This window comes from Argopecten irradians, chromosome 1 (genome assembly GCF_041381155.1).
Source record: "Argopecten irradians isolate NY chromosome 1, Ai_NY, whole genome shotgun sequence".
In the NCBI taxonomy this organism is placed as follows: domain Eukaryota; kingdom Metazoa; phylum Mollusca; class Bivalvia; order Pectinida; family Pectinidae; genus Argopecten; species Argopecten irradians.
The window spans coordinates 26,498,541-26,517,681 of NC_091134.1; the positions used below are offsets into that span (position 1 = coordinate 26,498,541).

At 33.9% G+C, this 19,141-nt stretch overlaps 1 protein-coding gene across 16 annotated transcripts in view; it reads right to left on the reverse strand.

Annotated features, from left to right (window-relative positions):
• LOC138322293 (putative uncharacterized protein DDB_G0271606) overlaps window positions 1-19,141 on the reverse strand; it is a 57,227-nt gene that overhangs the window by 12,671 nt on the left and 25,415 nt on the right. For 7 of the 16 annotated variants that reach the window (XM_069266382.1, XM_069266357.1, XM_069266370.1 and 4 more), the window contains 5 exons: window positions 16,770-17,105; window positions 16,122-16,158; window positions 9,649-9,737; window positions 6,731-7,075; window positions 992-5,736 (listed from right to left, as the gene is read on the reverse strand). In XM_069266382.1, the coding sequence (XP_069122483.1) occupies window positions 5,323-5,736; window positions 6,731-7,075; window positions 9,649-9,737; window positions 16,122-16,158; window positions 16,770-17,105 (1,221 nt within the window). In that variant the 3' untranslated portion in view covers window positions 992-5,322. Of the gene's footprint in view, window positions 1-991; window positions 5,737-6,730; window positions 7,076-9,648; window positions 9,738-16,121; window positions 16,159-16,769; window positions 17,106-19,141 lie in introns of those variants that run through there. The other 9 variants (XM_069266390.1, XM_069266376.1, XM_069266425.1 and 6 more) reach the window with 6 other exon arrangements.

The window sequence follows — 19,141 nt, forward strand, 5'->3', positions numbered from 1 at the left end:
TCAGTGATTTGTCAGGGATACCAACAGATTTCGCTGAATTTTGTTGAATAGATTTCATTGAATTCGTTGAATATCTTGTAAAATTCTTTTTTTTTCTATTTATAATGATATAAACTAGGAGACATTTTGTATATGATGTTTATCAATATCTAGCTTGATGTTTTAGGTTATCATCATTAAATAAAAATAGCAATTGAGATTATTTATGTATATATGTAAATGTATATTGATTTGTATGTACAGTGGAACTTGGTTAATACGAACTCGAAGGGACAGAGATAAAACTTCGAGTTATCCCAGTGTTCAAATTAAGCGAGTTCTCAATTAAGTCTACTGACGAGAGCACCTATTTTTATATCATGTCGCCATTTCAGTCGTGGTAATGTTTATGTACAAGTAATGAACATGTACTGCAGCTTTACAATTGATTATCGCCGATGATAGTTGATACAATAAGACTTAACTTCATTGCAAAACATTAAACAGTTTTTCCATGCTTTTGTAGTTGTATGCGGCTTTTGAAATGCCGTTTTATGGCATATTTATGAAAAAGAAATCGGCATTTTCGGCGATCTCGGTGTCCAAAAAATCTCAATACAATTTATACGAACATTTTATGTATGATTTAGCTCATTAGGACCAAAGAATTACTTCGTTTTATCCGAGTTTTTCGGGTTTTCCGAATTTGAGTTTTCCGAGTTTGTTCAACAAAGATAAAGAAGGAATTCGGCCGGGACCAGCAAAGTACTTCATATTAACAGATACTTCGTAACAAGTTCCACTGTACTGTTAATATGTAAGGAGAGGGCGTGTATAGGCTTGTTGCCTGTTGACCAATTCCGATTGTCTTTCACATCCGACAATAAAATATTCTGAAATTGAAATAAAGAAGCAAAACCTTACTAGGGAATCACTAAATCTTTAAATCTTGTGCAGAGGTCCAAATGACCGTAATACATAAAGTCTACAAAAAAAACCATTCACACATGTGAACTTTTAACGTGATTTTATTATCATAACTTAAATATATTATGTTTTCTTACAAAATATCACTAAACCACTTTCCCTTATTATCCTACTTATATAACACTGGCATCTCCTTATCACACTTAATCAAGTTCCTTAATTTCTGCCAAGAAATCCACTTTAACCAGAATTAACCAAAAGAAAGCAAATATCTGACAACAAACCATTTTAAAGAGAGAATTTGTCATGTTCAAATGTGATACTTCTCAAGTGATGTTATGGACCAAAAGGTCCACTTCTTTGGACAAATGTCGAAATGACAGAGCTTTTGTAAAACCTTACAATTAAGCTTCCATATGTCCAGTCTTATGTCAGTAAAACATTTAATTCTTGTAACAAATTTCATCTGAATTTACCTATGATATAGTTTCGGCTTTACTCTGATAGCTGTAACAGTGTTAATGGAGATAAAGTTTTATCTACTTCACTTTAGCTCATCTGGATAAGAAGTGTTCAACTTTAAAATTAGACAACTAATTCCTGAGACAGACAGAAACATGTTTAAGTGTGATGGACATACAATGTTGGAATGTCACAGAGTATTCTAGAAGTCTACTTTGGTAGGATACCAAATCTACCATAATTAGCACCCTCCCTATGAGTCTCCCCAGTAAGTTATGTGGATGTATTAAATCCTCTTTATTATAAATAGGGGTGTTACTGGTCAAAATACAATTGACCTATTGACTTTATCAACATACATTGTTCGGTCAACTGTTTTGTCATCATGGCCCATTTTTGAAGCAATCTTTAGCTGGCATGGGTGCTAATTCAGGTAAATATGGTAATCAAAATTATCTAAACACATGGTCTTCATGTTCATATCAAATAATTCTGACACAAGAAAAAGTGAAGCTACAGGTAAAAGGTGAATTAAAGATAGAAGAAAGGAAACAATGAAACCAAGAGAAACCAGCACTCCAACCACACATGAATTAATTTAGGCACGGTTTGCGTCAATAATGGATTTTTTAATCTAATGAAATCCTTTTTGAAGAACAGAGTTACCAGCTCTTGTGAGTATGACATCAGACAATCCTCTCTCTAACAGAAGTAACAATCAATTCCTACTCACAAGAATGACTACTATAAATGCTTTTATTTGTGCAGAATTAAATTTTGGTATACACATATTCACAGTAAATTTATTTCCACAAACTTAATTACCCGCAAATCAAATGGTAAGAATGGCAATTAAGATAACCTGTATATATTTAACTTATTACTGATGGAAAATGACAAATGCCTAAACATTTCTCCCTACAATTAAGTATAAAAGGGGATGTTGCAAAATTATCTCCTCATGAAATTAAACAACAGTACAGTAACTTTGGAATATAAAACAATAATATGGCCATTTATATAAATAATATTATGTACTCCCCATATCTTAATGCATGATTACAAATCATAATTATCAAGTTCCGTATATATTTACAGAAGTTCAAGTAGATCTATCTGTACTGTAATACAATATATGTATAATTTATTTATTTTATCATTTTTTATTGGCTAATGAACTTTGAACTTGGTATTAATTTTCAGCATAATGTTAAAACAATTATAATGCATGTAATAAGACAAAGTGGTAAAAAGTTGGTGAAACTCCCACCAGGAGAGCGATCTCTTATTTCGATGTCGGCGAGAATGAATAAATGAAAGCAATAATATATAATAACTCATCACAGAGCACGTAAAACGATAACAATGCCTTTTTAAATACCCTCAAAAACAATATTTATTACATTTAATTGGTTTTTCATACCAAAATTTTCCTCTCTAAATATATATTTACTATTTACAATAAGTTTACTTAATGATATGAGCAAAACTAGCAATGAGATCTAGATATAAATGTTTATAGATATATAAAAATTATCCCAAAACTATTATAATACCAAATTATACTTGGTATCCCTCCTTAGGAACATCCCTCATGGTAAATTTTTTACGTAAATGTACTTCAGACATCAACTTGCAAACAGAACAGTTTTTAAATTGATATCTGATGGCTATATATCATAGCAGACCATAACAAAGCATAAACTGTTTACTGTGAAGGTAATGTTTTTATTTCATTGAGAAGAAAATATAAAAAATATGCTATAAAAATATTTTTTTGAGATTTATTTACATCAAGCAAGAATTAAGAGTAGAATCAGTCTTCCTTGTCCCAGGGATAAAAAATAAACTAAGAGAAGAATGGGTTTGCTGATTTGTTAGAGAACAAAGCCAGCTTATATAAGTTACCAATGATTCTATATCCTATAAGTGTTTCTGTAAGAAAATGAAAACAGAACATTGCTTTAAAACCAGAAAATAAGCTAGAATAAGTGTAAAAGAAAACTTATGAGGGAATGTGAAAAAATATTCACAATAAATAAATTACAGAAAATATCTTATACAATTCTTAAAGGAATTTAAGGAAAATATCAATTACAATTCTAAAAGAGAATCAAGGCAAATATCTGATATAATTCTAAAAGGGATTAAAGGAAAATTAAAACATCCAATATAAACCCAATTTAAAAGAGAATCAAAGAAAATATAATTCTGAACGATGCTAGAAATCAAGGAAAGTTATCAGAAATGAAATGAAGTGAAATTAAACTAGAAACCCTTGAGTAACACTTTCAGATCCCCCTTCATTATTTATGGCAAGAACATAATAAATACAACATTACTCTATTATGTTTATACTTAATACTGTTTTATTTATATAAAGATTGCCTCATTCCATAGGCAAATCACTGACCTACCATCTTCCGTATACAATACTACCATATTCAGTATACAATACTACCATCCCCGTATACAATACTATCTCCACGCTTCTGGTATGCTTTATATGCTCTTTAGATATCAAAACTACATATGTAATCTGTATCCCACAATAACAAACTGATTTATTTGTGACAGCCAGTATCATCTTTAAATGACAAACACCAGTAAAAGCAATATTTACAGCTGTGAAAGCTGAATCATCCTGCCATTTTAGCATTTAATAATATTATTATGTAAATATACACAGTTAGCAATCTCTCTGACAATTTCATTAAGATTCGGACACAAACTTTCTCACAAACATAAAAAAATATTTTATGTCAAACTTTCTCAAATCCAATTTGGAATTAGCTTTGCTATGACTTTTTATACCCATGGAATCATCAGTATCTTATTTAGTGTATGACCTTCGATTTTGATGGCCCAAATTAGGTCCATATTCCGCCATTATTATACAATCAATTTATTCCTCCGGTGACATTTAGCTACCAGACTGTGCTTACTGGCAATGTCACACTGGTACAAATCATTGAATAGCAAACAAGAAACATCTAAGGCAAATCAGGTCATCACACAATAAATTCATCATTAAGAACTCTCACACAGCCATTGCTTAAGGAGATATACCCCAAAAAGTTTAAAGATGCTCCACCGCTGACAAATGGTATTTTTTCACCATCAAAAACAGGAGCAGACGATTTAGTATTTTTCTTCAGTTACAAAAGTTACTTACTTTACACTATTACTACCATTGAAAAGTTTGAGCTTCTTATTTTACTTCAAGTTAGAAATATGAAAAATAATTAATTGCATCCTGAAAAAATTCCGTTGCACTATATCCTATATGGAATGAAGTAATGATTGCGCATGCACCAAAGGCGAAATAAATTATTTTATGTTATTTTCTGTGTTAATTAGGCACATATATACATGATTAAACACCAATTATTGTTCAAATGATGAATATCATTTATGCTCTGTTGGCGGTGGAGCATCTTTAAACTGTCCAGCTTTTATTATTTTTGAAAAATTGTATTCTAAACACACATGCTTAACACATTCATATTCACAACTTTTGGTATAAAATGGCACCTTAACACTCAGTAACGATGTTTGATTAATGCATGTCCCATAAATATAAAACAAACAGACTAGAAATATGATTGAGCTAGAAGCAAGAGTCTTAAAATGCTGAGAGATGAGTAGCCAGAATAGTTCTTCTAAAGATTTTAGCTTTTACTGTCATTGAAACTGTTTTATTTTAAGAATATCAGAGAGGAAAATCTCATAACACAACTTGTACAAAACATTTACTAGCATCTACATAGAAATAATGGCTATGCTTTATTGGGTAAACCGAGCTGTGACTATCCTAACTTTACATATTCATCTCATAATATAAAGTCTTTTTAGCAATGATTCCAATCTCCCATCAAATTTTAGCCTATACTTTTGAAAAAATACTCTTTAAGATCTGGTTACTAAAACATTGAGAAAATCTGGAATTTTTATTCATTTATTATAATTTCGAGGAAAATGAAATTTAGATTCTTGGTTGAGTAGTCTTGGCCGACGACCTGCTTTCTGACCATCTGATTTACCGGCATGTCTAGGCGACGGCGTGTGGCGCCGGTGATGAATGTCATCTAGGTTCTGAAGATCAACATTTTTATCCAAGACTGGAGGAGCAGGTCCCACATTTTTATCGCCCTTTCCCTTCCCATCATGCTCCATTTCCCCAGCCTGGTTGGAATCAGGATCGTTGTTTTTATGGTACACATGTTTGTCCATTTCATCGGCCATGTTGGAGTTTGGCTTTTTGGTCTTGTCTATATTTAGATGACCACCAGGTGGAGCTACCTGGTGACCTTCCTGCTCTGCATCAATGAGATCCTTATTCCTATGTTTTTTGTGGTGTTTCAGTCTCTGAAGATAGGAACCATTGCCAAGTGTTTCACAATGGATGTATAACCACTCAATATCTATAGCTTATTGCTCCTTTCATTTTTGTGTAAATGTTTGTTTTTGCGAATATTTTTTATACCTGATAAACATCCTCAGTCATTTTTAAAACTGCAGTTATCAATTTGATTCTTCTAATATTAAGGCTAATGACTGATGAATGAGTTAATAAAGAATTTTATCTTCAATAATATATGAAACAAATTACATATTCATTTGGGTTTATTTCTTGTTCAGAAGTTTGGGGTTTTTTTTAAGAAAAGTATTTTACTCTAAAGCGATTATTCTGATATTCTTGACCAAACTTTCCACCTAATCTAGTAACTATAAATGACTACATAAGAAAAGTTGGAAAAGCAAAACTCAGGAGATTTTAAACTATTACACAGAAATATCACACACCAAGCAGAGCACACAGTGATATAGAGACAGAGACAGAGCAAAGTAAAACATCAGCAGATCAGACAGACGATACATATACATGTAAAAGGTCACACACATCACTTAGTAAATATAGGGGGTGGCATTACTTATATAAGAGGTAAAGTAATAATATAACACAACTACACATTTTATATACTGATCAACCAAAAAAGATGAGAATCCATGCCCAAAACTTTCACATTTTTTTTAATTTGTTTTAATGTCATGTTTGCTGCTAACAAAATTTTGTTCAGGATTTTTAATCTCATAAATTATGTTCTAGCTGGAAAACATTTTTTTTAAATGCTTCATTTATCTTTTCTACAAAATGTACAGTTTAAAACTGCTGATCATTCATATCACTGAATTGTGTTGATCATTAACACGATATAAGAATCCAAGGGGAAATACCTACGACACCTGACAGAGAAGTTTGTGTCTATATTGTAAGACCTTGTAACAAATGTAAGCCTTCAGGTACAAAACACCACACACTTTACCGGACATTGGGATTAGCGACATTGACATTGCCTACCTCTCCGGGAGGTGCAATATTTTGTTGTGGATTGTCAGCAACTTGAGGTGGATCGACATTGTTGTTAGCTGGAGGAGCAGGTCCAACATGGTTATCCCCCTTTGGGTCCAATTCACCAGCTTGGTTGGAATCTTTCTTGCTTTGTTCATTTTTATCTCCAAAAGGATTTTTATCCATTTCTTTTGCCATATTGGAGTCGGGTTTGTCTCCCTTGATATGCTCCCCAGGTGGAGCCACTTGATGTTGTTGCTGTTCGGCGTCCAGAACCTCGTTCTGGTTTACATCCTGTTTGACCTTTACCTGATTGGTATCGTCTCCATCCTTCTTTAATGCTCCATATTGATTCTGTAGGTAAGAGTCACTCATCAAAAATCTCTTATACCAATCTGTTTCCATGATAGCTTAATGTGCCATTAAACTCACTAAGTCACGGAAGGTAACTAAAGTTAACACTAATTTCTACAAAAGTCTGTCACATAACTTTTGTTAAATCTGTTGATACACAGCCTATTAATTGTTCAATGAAAATGTATGTGTCGGTGAATCATTTCAATCTTCTGATCTGTAGATGGTGTTAAAATGTTAGCTTAATAATAAGTATTAACAGTTACTCAGCATCTAACTTTGATTTACATATGATTTTCCAGTATTATAGAATAAATGAATCACCCCTTGAAATATGAAGCCTTTTCCCAGATCCTACACATGCATTCTTATTTCGCTTGTGAATCCCTTAGATACCACACGTGAAGGTCCAATTTAACCGCTCCCAACTATATAGAAATTAATTCCCAAACCTTTTGACACCAACATGCATGTAAACCATTTCCAAAATGTATGGTTTCTCTAAAACTCTATACCATAGATTAAGGTCTCTAACTTAAGATTATATGTCAATATGTCCCACACGATTGTCGTCAGTTTTGATTGTTTCATTGATATCTAAAGACCAGATTATGATCAGATCATTAATACATGAATCAGATATCACGCATATGAATCACATTATAGGATCACTGACATGTGAATCAAATTATTAGATCACTGACATGTGAATCACTGACATGTGAATCCTATTATATGATCACTGACTTGTGAATCACATTATATGATCACTGACATGTGAATCCCATTATATGATCACTAACATGTGATGATGTGAATCCATTTATATGATCACAAACATGTGAATTACATTATATGATCACTAACATGTGAATCTCGTTATATGATCACAAACATGTGAATTACATTATATAATCACAAACATGTGAATCACATTTTACTGACATGTGAATCCCATGATATGATCACTGACATGAGAATCATTTTAATATTATTAACATGTGAGTTACATTATAAGATCACTGTAATGTGAATCACATTATAATATCAATGACATGTGAATCACATTATAAGATCAATAACATGTGAATCACATTATAATATCACCGACATGTGAATCCCATTATATGATCACTAACATGTACGTGAATAACATTATTTGATCATTGTCATGCGAATCACATTATAAGATAACTCACATGTGAATATATATAACATTTTAAGATTATTAACATGTGAATCACATTATAAGATCATTGACATGTGAATCACATTTTAAGATCATTAACAAGTGAATCACATTATAAGATTACCAATATGTAAATCACATTATAAGATGATTAACATGTGAATCACATTTTAAGATCATTAACAAGCGAATCACGTTATAAGATTACCAATATGTGAATCACATTATAAGATCAACAATACTTGAATCACAATATAAGATGATTAACATGTGAATCCCATTATAAGATCCCTGACATGTGAATCACATTATAAGATCACTGACATTAAGATCAGATCATTATCCTAGGAATAACATAACCTCATTGACTCAAAAATCCTATGATAAATAAATATAACATGTACATGTATTTGGTAAACAGGTGCCTTCAACTCATTTTGTCAATTTGAAGTGATTGTATATTTATAAGTTCATGAGTTGGTAACACTAAATGCTCCCCTCTTTTGGTACGGTCATACAATAGAAAGTGAAATGGACATCTATTACTTGACTGTATGTAACAGACAATGATTAATTACATACCTTGCTAGAAATATACATAGAAAAGTATATAAAAGACAATTTCTTTATGTTCGAAATTGAGAACATTTAGTTTACTATCATTGTAATAAAACTGTTCTGAAGCAGTGATAAAGCATTAAATCAAGTTTTACCTAGTAGATGTAAGTATTAATGTGCAAGCTCATTCATTCAGTATGTTAAGTGCAGTAAGATTGTAATTATATATGAAGTGTTAAGAAAGATTACATAGACTACCAGAGTTTAAAATGTGTTACAACACAACACAGAAATAAACAGCTAAGAACTCCATGCAATAAAATATCAAGTGCTTTCTAAACACATGTGATATTACATGTTAAGGTCATGCAGAATTCTATAGTATCAGGTCTCTTAGGTCATTCATAACATATGCTATAATACAGATTTACCCTTAAATTGAAGCTTATTCACTTCCTCATATAATTATTTATTGAAAAATTTTGAACTTAAACTTTTAATATTATCGGCTAAATCTTTTATTCAAACACTCAAATAAGAGTCAATATGTTTACTACATGTATATGTTGATTTCGACGTATCTTGCATTTACTTTTAAATTAATATCATTTATAAAATTAGATTACCTTAAGCGAAACCAATTGTTTTAAATGAAATATTCACAACTGTTGCTAAAATAGAAAAAAAATACTAAAATATCATAAAAGGAAAAAGTAAATATATAAAGATCTGAACACCAGAACTAACAGATGTACTAAGAAATGTACTTTAACAAAAGGGAATCAGTTTCTGTATATAAGTGATCATGCTGTCACACATGACTTACCTTATCACCTTGACCAGCATTAAGGTCCGGAGCTTGTACCTGATGCTGCTGCTGTTGCTGTTCCATTAAATTATCGGAAATCTTCTCACCTGCAAATCAAAACAAAATCTTAAGATGATTTTAACTTTTATTAATTGTAGTGTACAAATGATATACATGTCTGAGATTTAATTACACTAGGACATCACTCCTTTTTTCCTGTACAAGCTTTAATTTCCACAATATCTCCAGGCTCAATTAAACATAAACCAATGAGTATACAGGTAACATCTACACAGGTAACTTGGAAAGTTAATTACCATAGTGCCCCACAACTGTCATTTATATTCAATTCATTATGAGTGTTTTTTACATATTATTATTATCTTACTGTCTGTTTCCCTATTGTTATCTCACCTTCTCTTCCCCTATTGTTATCTCACCTTCTCTTTCCCTATTGTTATCTCACTGTCTCTTCCCCTATTGTTATCTCACTATCTCTTCCCCTATTGTTATCTCACCTTCTGATTCCCTATTGTTATCTCACTGTCTCTTCCCCTATTGTTATCTCACTATCTCTTCCCCTATTGTTATCTCACTGTCTCTTCCCCTATTGTTATCTCACTGTCTCTTCCCCTATTGTTATCTCACTGTCTGTTTCCCTATTGTTATCTCACTATCTCTTCCCCTATTGTTATCTCACTGTCTCTTCCTCTATTGTTATCTCACTATCTCTTCCCCTATTGTTATCTCACCTTCTGATTCCCTATTGTTATCTCACTGTCTGTTTCCCTATTGTTATCTCACTGTCTCTTCCCCTATTGTTATCTCACTGTCTCTTCCCCTATTGTTATCTCACTGTCTCTTCCCCTATTGTTATCTCACTATCTCTTCCCCTATTGTTATCTCACCTTCTGTTTCCCTATTGTTATCTCACCTTCTGTTTCCCTATTGTTATCTCACTGTCTCTTCCCCTATTGTTATCTCACCTTCTCTTTCCCTATTGTTATCTAACTGTCTCTTCCCCTATTTTTATCTCACTGTCTGTTTCCCTATTGTTATCTCACTGTCTGTTTCCCTATTGTTATCTCACTGTCTCTTCCCCTATTGTTATCTCACTATCTCTTCTCTTATTGTTATCTCACCTTCTGTTTCCCTATTGTTATCTCACTGTCTCTTTCCCTATTGTTATCTCACTGTCTCTTCCCCTATTGTTATCTCACTGTCTGTTTCCCCTATTGTTATCTCACTGTCTCTTCCCCTATTGTTATCTCACTGTCTGTTTCCCTATTGTTATCTCACTGTCTCTTCCCCTATTGTTATCTCACTGTCTGTTTCCTCTATTGTTATCTCACTGTCTCTTCCCCTATTTTTATCTCACTGTCTGTTTCCCTATTGTTATCTCACTATCTCTTCCCCTATTGTTATCTCACTGTCTGTTTCCTCTATTGTTATCTCACTGTCTCTTCCCCTATTGTTATCTCACTGTCTCTTCCTCTATTGTTATCTCACTATCTCTTCCCCTATTGTTATCTCACCTTCTGATTCCCTATTGTTATCTCACTGTCTGTTTCCCTATTGTTATCTCACTGTCTGTTTCCCTATTGTTATCTCACTGTCTCTTCCCCTATTGTTATCTCACTGTCTCTTTCCCTATTGTTATCTCACTGTCTCTTTCCCTATTGTTATCTCACTGTCTCTTTCCCTATTGTTATCTCACTGTCTCTTCCCCTATTGTTATCTCACTATCTCTTCCCCTATTGTTATCTCACCTTCTGTTTCCCTATTGTTATCTCACCTTCTGTTTCCCTATTGTTATCTCACTGTCTCTTCCCCTATTGTTATCTCACCTTCTCTTTCCCTATTGTTATCTAACTGTCTCTTCCCCTATTTTTATCTCACTGTCTGTTTCCCTATTGTTATCTCACTGTCTGTTTCCCTATTGTTATCTCACTGTCTCTTCCCCTATTGTTATCTCACTATCTCTTCTCTTATTGTTATCTCACCTTCTGTTTCCCTATTGTTATCTCACTGTCTCTTTCCCTATTGTTATCTCACTGTCTCTTCCCCTATTGTTATCTCACTGTCTGTTTCCCCTATTGTTATCTCACTGTCTCTTCCCCTATTGTTATCTCACTGTCTGTTTCCCTATTGTTATCTCACTATCTCTTCCCCTATTGTTATCTCACTGTCTGTTTCCCCTATTGTTATCTCACTGTCTCTTCCCCTATTGTTATCTCACTGTCTGTTTCCCTATTGTTATCTCACTGTCTCTTCCCCTATTGTTATCTCACCATCTCTTTCTCTATTGTTATCTCACTGTCTCTTTCCCTATTGTTATCTCACTGTCTCTTTCCCTATTGTTATCTCACTGTCTCTTCCCCTATTGTTATCTCACTATCTCTTCCCCTATTGTTATCTCACCTTCTGTTTCCCTATTGTTATCTCACCTTCTGTTTCCCTATTGTTATCTCACTATCTCTTCCCCTATTGTTATCTCACCTTCTCTTTCCCTATTGTTATCTAACTGTCTCTTCCCCTATTTTTATCTCACTGTCTGTTTCCCTATTGTTATCTCACTGTCTGTTTCCCTATTGTTATCTCACTGTCTCTTCCCCTATTGTTATCTCACTATCTCTTCTCTTATTGTTATCTCACCTTCTGTTTCCCTATTGTTATCTCACTGTCTCTTCCCCTATTTTTTATCTCACTGTCTGTTTCCCTATTGTTATCTCACTGTCTGTTTCCCTATTGTTATCTCACTGTCTCTTCCCCTATTGTTATCTCACTATCTCTTCTCTTATTGTTATCTCACCTTCTGTTTCCCTATTGTTATCTCACTGTCTCTTTCCCTATTGTTATCTCACTGTCTCTTCCCCTATTGTTATCTCACTGTCTGTTTCCCCTATTGTTATCTCACTGTCTCTTCCCCTATTGTTATCTCACTGTCTGTTTCCCTATTGTTATCTCACTGTCTCTTCCCCTATTGTTATCTCACTGTCTGTTTCCTCTATTGTTATCTCACTGTCTCTTCCCCTATTTTTATCTCACTGTCTGTTTCCCTATTGTTATCTCACTATCTCTTCCCCTATTGTTATCTCACTGTCTGTTTCCTCTATTGTTATCTCACTGTCTCTTCCCCTATTGTTATCTCACTGTCTCTTCCTCTATTGTTATCTCACTATCTCTTCCCCTATTGTTATCTCACCTTCTGATTCCCTATTGTTATCTCACTGTCTGTTTCCCTATTGTTATCTCACTGTATCTTCCCCTATTGTTATCTCACTGTCTCTTCCCCTATTGTTATCTCACTGTCTCTTTCCCTATTGTTATCTCACTGTCTCTTTCCCTATTGTTATCTCACTGTCTCTTCCCCTATTGTTATCTCACTATCTCTTCCCCTATTGTTATCTCACCTTCTGTTTCCCTATTGTTATCTCACCTTCTGTTTCCCTATTGTTATCTCACTGTCTCTTCCCCTATTGTTATCTCACCTTCTCTTTCCCTATTGTTATCTAACTGTCTCTTCCCCTATTTTTATCTCACTGTCTGTTTCCCTATTGTTATCTCACTGTCTGTTTCCCTATTGTTATCTCACTGTCTCTTCCCCTATTGTTATCTCACTATCTCTTCTCTTATTGTTATCTCACCTTCTGTTTCCCTATTGTTATCTCACTGTCTCTTTCCCTATTGTTATCTCACTGTCTCTTCCCCTATTGTTATCTCACTGTCTGTTTCCCCTATTGTTATCTCACTGTCTCTTCCCCTATTGTTATCTCACTGTCTGTTTCCCTATTGTTATCTCACTATCTCTTCCCCTATTGTTATCTCACTGTCTGTTTCCCCTATTGTTATCTCACTGTCTCTTCCCCTATTGTTATCTCACTGTCTCTTCCCCTATTGTTATCTCACTGTCTCTTTCCCTATTGTTATCTCACTGTCTCTTTCCCTATTGTTATCTCACTGTCTCTTCCCCTATTGTTATCTCACTATCTCTTCCCCTATTGTTATCTCACCTTCTGTTTCCCTATTGTTATCTCACCTTCTGTTTACCTATTGTTATCTCACTGTCTCTTCCCCTATTGTTATCTCACCTTCTGTTTCCCTATTGTTATCTAACTGTCTCTTCCCCTATTGTTATCTCACTGTCTCTTCCTCTATTGTTATCTCACTATCTCTTCCCCTATTGTTATCTCACCTTCTGATTCCCTATTGTTATCTCACTGTCTGTTTCCCTATTGTTATCTCACTGTCTCTTCCCCTATTGTTATCTCACTGTCTCTTTCCCTATTGTTATCTCACTGTCTCTTTCCCTATTGTTATCTCACTGTCTCTTTCCCTATTGTTATCTCACTGTCTCTTCCCCTATTGTTATCTCACTATCTCTTCCCCTATTGTTATCTCACCTTCTGTTTCCCTATTGTTATCTCACCTTCTGTTTCCCTATTGTTATCTCACTGTCTCTTCCCCTATTGTTATCTCACCTTCTCTTTCCCTATTGTTATCTAACTGTCTCTTCCCCTATTTTTATCTCACTGTCTGTTTCCCTATTGTTATCTCACTGTCTGTTTCCCTATTGTTATCTCACTGTCTCTTCCCCTATTGTTATCTCACTATCTCTTCTCTTATTGTTATCTCACCTTCTGTTTCCCTATTGTTATCTCACTGTCTCTTTCCCTATTGTTATCTCACTGTCTCTTCCCCTATTGTTATCTCACTGTCTGTTTCCCCTATTGTTATCTCACTGTCTCTTCCCCTATTGTTATCTCACTGTCTGTTTCCCTATTGTTATCTCACTGTCTCTTCCCCTATTGTTATCTCACTGTCTGTTTCCTCTATTGTTATCTCACTGTCTCTTCCCCTATTTTTATCTCACTGTCTGTTTCCCTATTGTTATCTCACTATCTCTTCCCCTATTGTTATCTCACTGTCTGTTTCCTCTATTGTTATCTCACTGTCTCTTCCCCTATTGTTATCTCACTGTCTCTTCCTCTATTGTTATCTCACTATCTCTTCCCCTATTGTTATCTCACCTTCTGATTCCCTATTGTTATCTCACTGTCTGTTTCCCTATTGTTATCTCACTGTCTCTTCCCCTATTGTTATCTCACTGTCTCTTTCCCTATTGTTATCTCACTGTCTCTTTCCCTATTGTTATCTCACTGTCTCTTTCCCTATTGTTATCTCACTGTCTCTTCCCCTATTGTTATCTCACTATCTCTTCCCCTATTGTTATCTCACCTTCTGTTTCCCTATTGTTATCTCACCTTCTGTTTCCCTATTGTTATCTCACTGTCTCTTCCCCTATTGTTATCTCACCTTCTCTTTCCCTATTGTTATCTAACTGTCTCTTCCCCTATTTTTATCTCACTGTCTGTTTCCCTATTGTTATCTCACTGTCTGTTTCCCTATTGTTATCTCACTGTCTCTTCCCCTATTGTTATCTCACTATCTCTTCTCTTATTGTTATCTCACCTTCTGTTTCCCTATTGTTATCTCACTGTCTCTTTCCCTATTGTTATCTCACTGTCTCTTCCCCTATTGTTATCTCACTGTCTGTTTCCCCTATTGTTATCTCACGGTCTCTTCCCCTATTGTTATCTCACTGTCTGTTTCCCTATTGTTATCTCACTGTCTCTTCCCCTATTGTTATCTCACTGTCTGTTTCCTCTATTGTTATCTCACTGTCTCTTCCCCTATTTTTATCTCACTGTCTGTTTCCCTATTGTTATCTCACTATCTCTTCCCTATTGTTATCTCACTGTCTGTTTCCTCTATTGTTATCTCACTGTCTCTTCCCCTATTTTTATCTCACTGTCTGTTTCCCTATTGTTATCTCACTATCTCTTCCCCTATTGTTATCTCACTGTCTGTTTCCCCTATTGTTATCTCACTGTCTCTCTTCCCCTATTGTTATCTCACTGTCTGTTTCCCTATTGTTATCTCACTGTCTCTTCCCCTATTGTTATCTCACTATCTCTTCCCCTATTGTTATCTCACCTTCTCTTTCCCTATTGTTATCTCACTGTCTCTTTCCCTATTGTTATCTCACTGTCTCTTTCCCTATTGTTATCTCACTGTCTCTTTCCCTATTGTTATCTCACTGTCTCTTTCCCTATTGTTATCTCACTGTCTCTTTCCCTATTGTTATCTCACTGTCTCTTCCCCTATTGTTATCTCACTATCTCTTCCCCTATTGTTATCTCACCTTCTCTTCCCCTATTGTTATCTCACTGTCTGTTTCCCTATTGTTATCTCACTGTCTCTTCCCCTATTGTTATCTCACCATCTCTTTCTCTATTGTTATCTCACTGTCTCTTTCCCTATTGTTATCTCGCTGTCTCTTTCTCTACTGTTTTCTCACTATCTTTTTCCCTATTGTTATCTCACCGTGTTTTCCCTATATATAGTTATCGTGTTTCCCTATATATAGTTATTTCTTCGTCTATTTCTCCATTTGTTATTTTACATGATTTTACCAATTGCTATCTTACCATTACCTTGCTGTTGCTGCATTTCTTGCTGCACTCCCTGTAAAGATAAATAAAACACTTTATTTCTTTTTTCTTCTATCACAAGTATAGATAATGTAATCATAATTATTTTCTATACAAAACCTCACTACTTTTCATGACTTCTATCTCCAACTTTTCATGACTTCTATCTCCAACAAGTTTAAGAACTATTGCACATACTGGAATCTCACTACTTTTCATGACTTCTATATCCACAAGTTTTAAGAACTATTGCACATACTAGAATCTCACTACTTTTCATGACTTCTATATCCACAAGTTTTTAGAACTATTGCACATACCAGAATCTCACTACTTTTCATGACTTCTATATATCCACAACTTTTTAGAACTATTGCACACACTAGAAAAGTAATTTATACTGTGCACATAGACATTTGATCTATTTTCCATACACAATATTTGTTGTTGAATATGGTATTTATCGAATATATCCAACAGGAAAATGTGTACATAATTACTCCATTTAGTTTTAAACACCTATCTAGTATATGTCTCATAACACTGAACTCTTGTTACTGGATTAAGAAACAAATCATTATCTTATTTATGTTTTGAAACTTTTGAAATATATATTCTGTATTCAAAAATAACAAATTTAGTTACCTGTTGTTGTTGGGCAGCCAGATTGTCTCCCCCTATATGCTGATTGTCAGCCACTAAAGGATTTATAACATTTCCCGCCTGTTGGCCTTGCATTGGTTGAAACTGGAGGTTTTGTTGGGCTTGCTGTCCTCCGACCTGATTCAGTTGTTGTTGCTGTTGTACCTGTTGATTTTGTTGAAGTAGTCCTTGTTGTTGTTGTCCCCCTTGTTGTGGAAATTGTCCCCCTTGCTGCTGAAGTTGTCCCCCTTGTTGTAGAAGTTGTCCCGCCTGCTGTTGCACTTGACCTATCTGCTTTTGAGCTTGAGCTAACTGTAAGTTTTGTTGCCTGACTTGCTCCTATCAAAACCAAAAAGAAAAACAAAATGTTATCAATATATTAAGTCTACAAAAACAAAATATAATCAAATATTTTAATTATAAAACAAGTTTGCATATCCTGCAAATTTCTCTTAAAACATAGAAAGCATATCTATTTCTAAACTTAAGACTATCAAATACATGTAAAATAAAACCCAGTAATTTACTCATAACCAATTCTATGTCTTGTTTTTTATTGGAAATTAACAATAAAAAAGTTTTAAAGTGAGCATGCAAAATAATTTTAGTCAACTTTTATTGCGGTCAATATGTATGGTACCATAGGTTTATATTCGGGCCATTATATATCTACACATGATTTAACAGGTTTATATAAGGAGTTCATTTCAAATTCTGGCTGAGATCACAATAAAGCTCACATTAAAATGCAGCATGTTTGACCGTGATATTACACAATGATCAATGCTTTATTTAAGGGAAAGAGAAATACAATAATTGTCTTTACATTTTTAAGTAAGAATTTCTAATTATTGTTAAATCAAACTGAGTTTGATTTATCATCAACTAAACGATTAAATCATCAGATTAGAATGTATATTTTAGTAATGTATATTTTAGTATCAATTACTGATTCAACATTCCTTTATCACTCTACAAGCGTGATACCAAGTTTGTATGTTTTCATACTGGTATTGTATCAGAGGCAGCCAAATAAATAGGTCTACATAAGCGAAATCAAAGTACTTGTACCATAATACTAGCTACTTCACATGCCCCAAACAAATATTATAATTATGCTTCTCATGTTTATGCAGGCAAAAACAAATCTCTTTCATACCAAAAAACACCTCAAAATGTCAACTTACTGTTCAGCAATTTATTCATTATCACATTAAAATCTGAACATGTATATAAATACCTCAAAAATACTTTTTTTCTAATTTCTACATTATAAAATACCACCCAGAGACACTTTCTCCCATGTTTATAAAAACTACATGTTACAAATTAAAAGAATATTATACAACAATCAAAAGACACCAAAAAAATAATGTGAAGTAGATTAAAACAAAAAGAGAATCTAAATGAAATGAAAAAGGTGACACATTCAGAAGATACTGTAAAATCAGATGACAAAGTGCATTTCATTTTTTCACAAAAAAAAAGGAAAATAAAATAGCTGTGAAGAAAAGCGTAGCCTTAAAAGATGGATTCCAGCTGATTCTGTTGAATAAATTCTGACTCATATTAATAACATACTAGTTATATAGATTCATGTAACATACATAGCACAAAAGAAGCCTTAACATGGTTAACTACTTTCAAACATTAAAACACTAAGTTAAATCTATGACAAAACTTGCTCAATTAGTGCCATCAAAGACTAGAATCATACGTTAGAATTTGGCCATTCAAAAATTGCCTTTATTTCTCATCAGCTTAGAATTCAATCATAAGATGTTGTCTTTCCCAGCAATGATGCTTGAAATTTCCCTTCCAACAAAAATTTCAGAATACCAACTTTCCTAACCAAGACTTCAGCATTTCTTGACAAGATTTCAAGCAATATGGCATACAGTATAACATTCCTTAGTGAAAAACTCTTTTGGCCACCATTCTACAAATCAGAATTCTATACTTTCTATTTGTACATTGTCATTTTCCAGCTGGGATTCCCTCCTGTCATTCATGCTTTACAGTAAGTTTCCATGCCATACACATCCGTTTATTAGTCAAACAACTACAAAGCAAAATTCCATCAGGCCCAAACTGACTGAATCTAGAACTTGTGTTCTTGTGTTATGAAAAATCACCCAATACAACAACAGTATAAAGACCATCTGTTATAAGATTACTTTCTTTGTATCCCTCCCTGCAGCAAACCCCCACCCCACCCCCCCCCCCCAAAGAAAAAAAAAAATACAATTCAAATTGACCAAGTGGTCATGTTTGCTTTGTCCATTGGATGGTCTTTATACACAGGTTTGACATTATGACAGCTGAGTGTTAGAAGTCAGTTTTGCCAATAATTGTAGAGAATCATTCCCATGGAT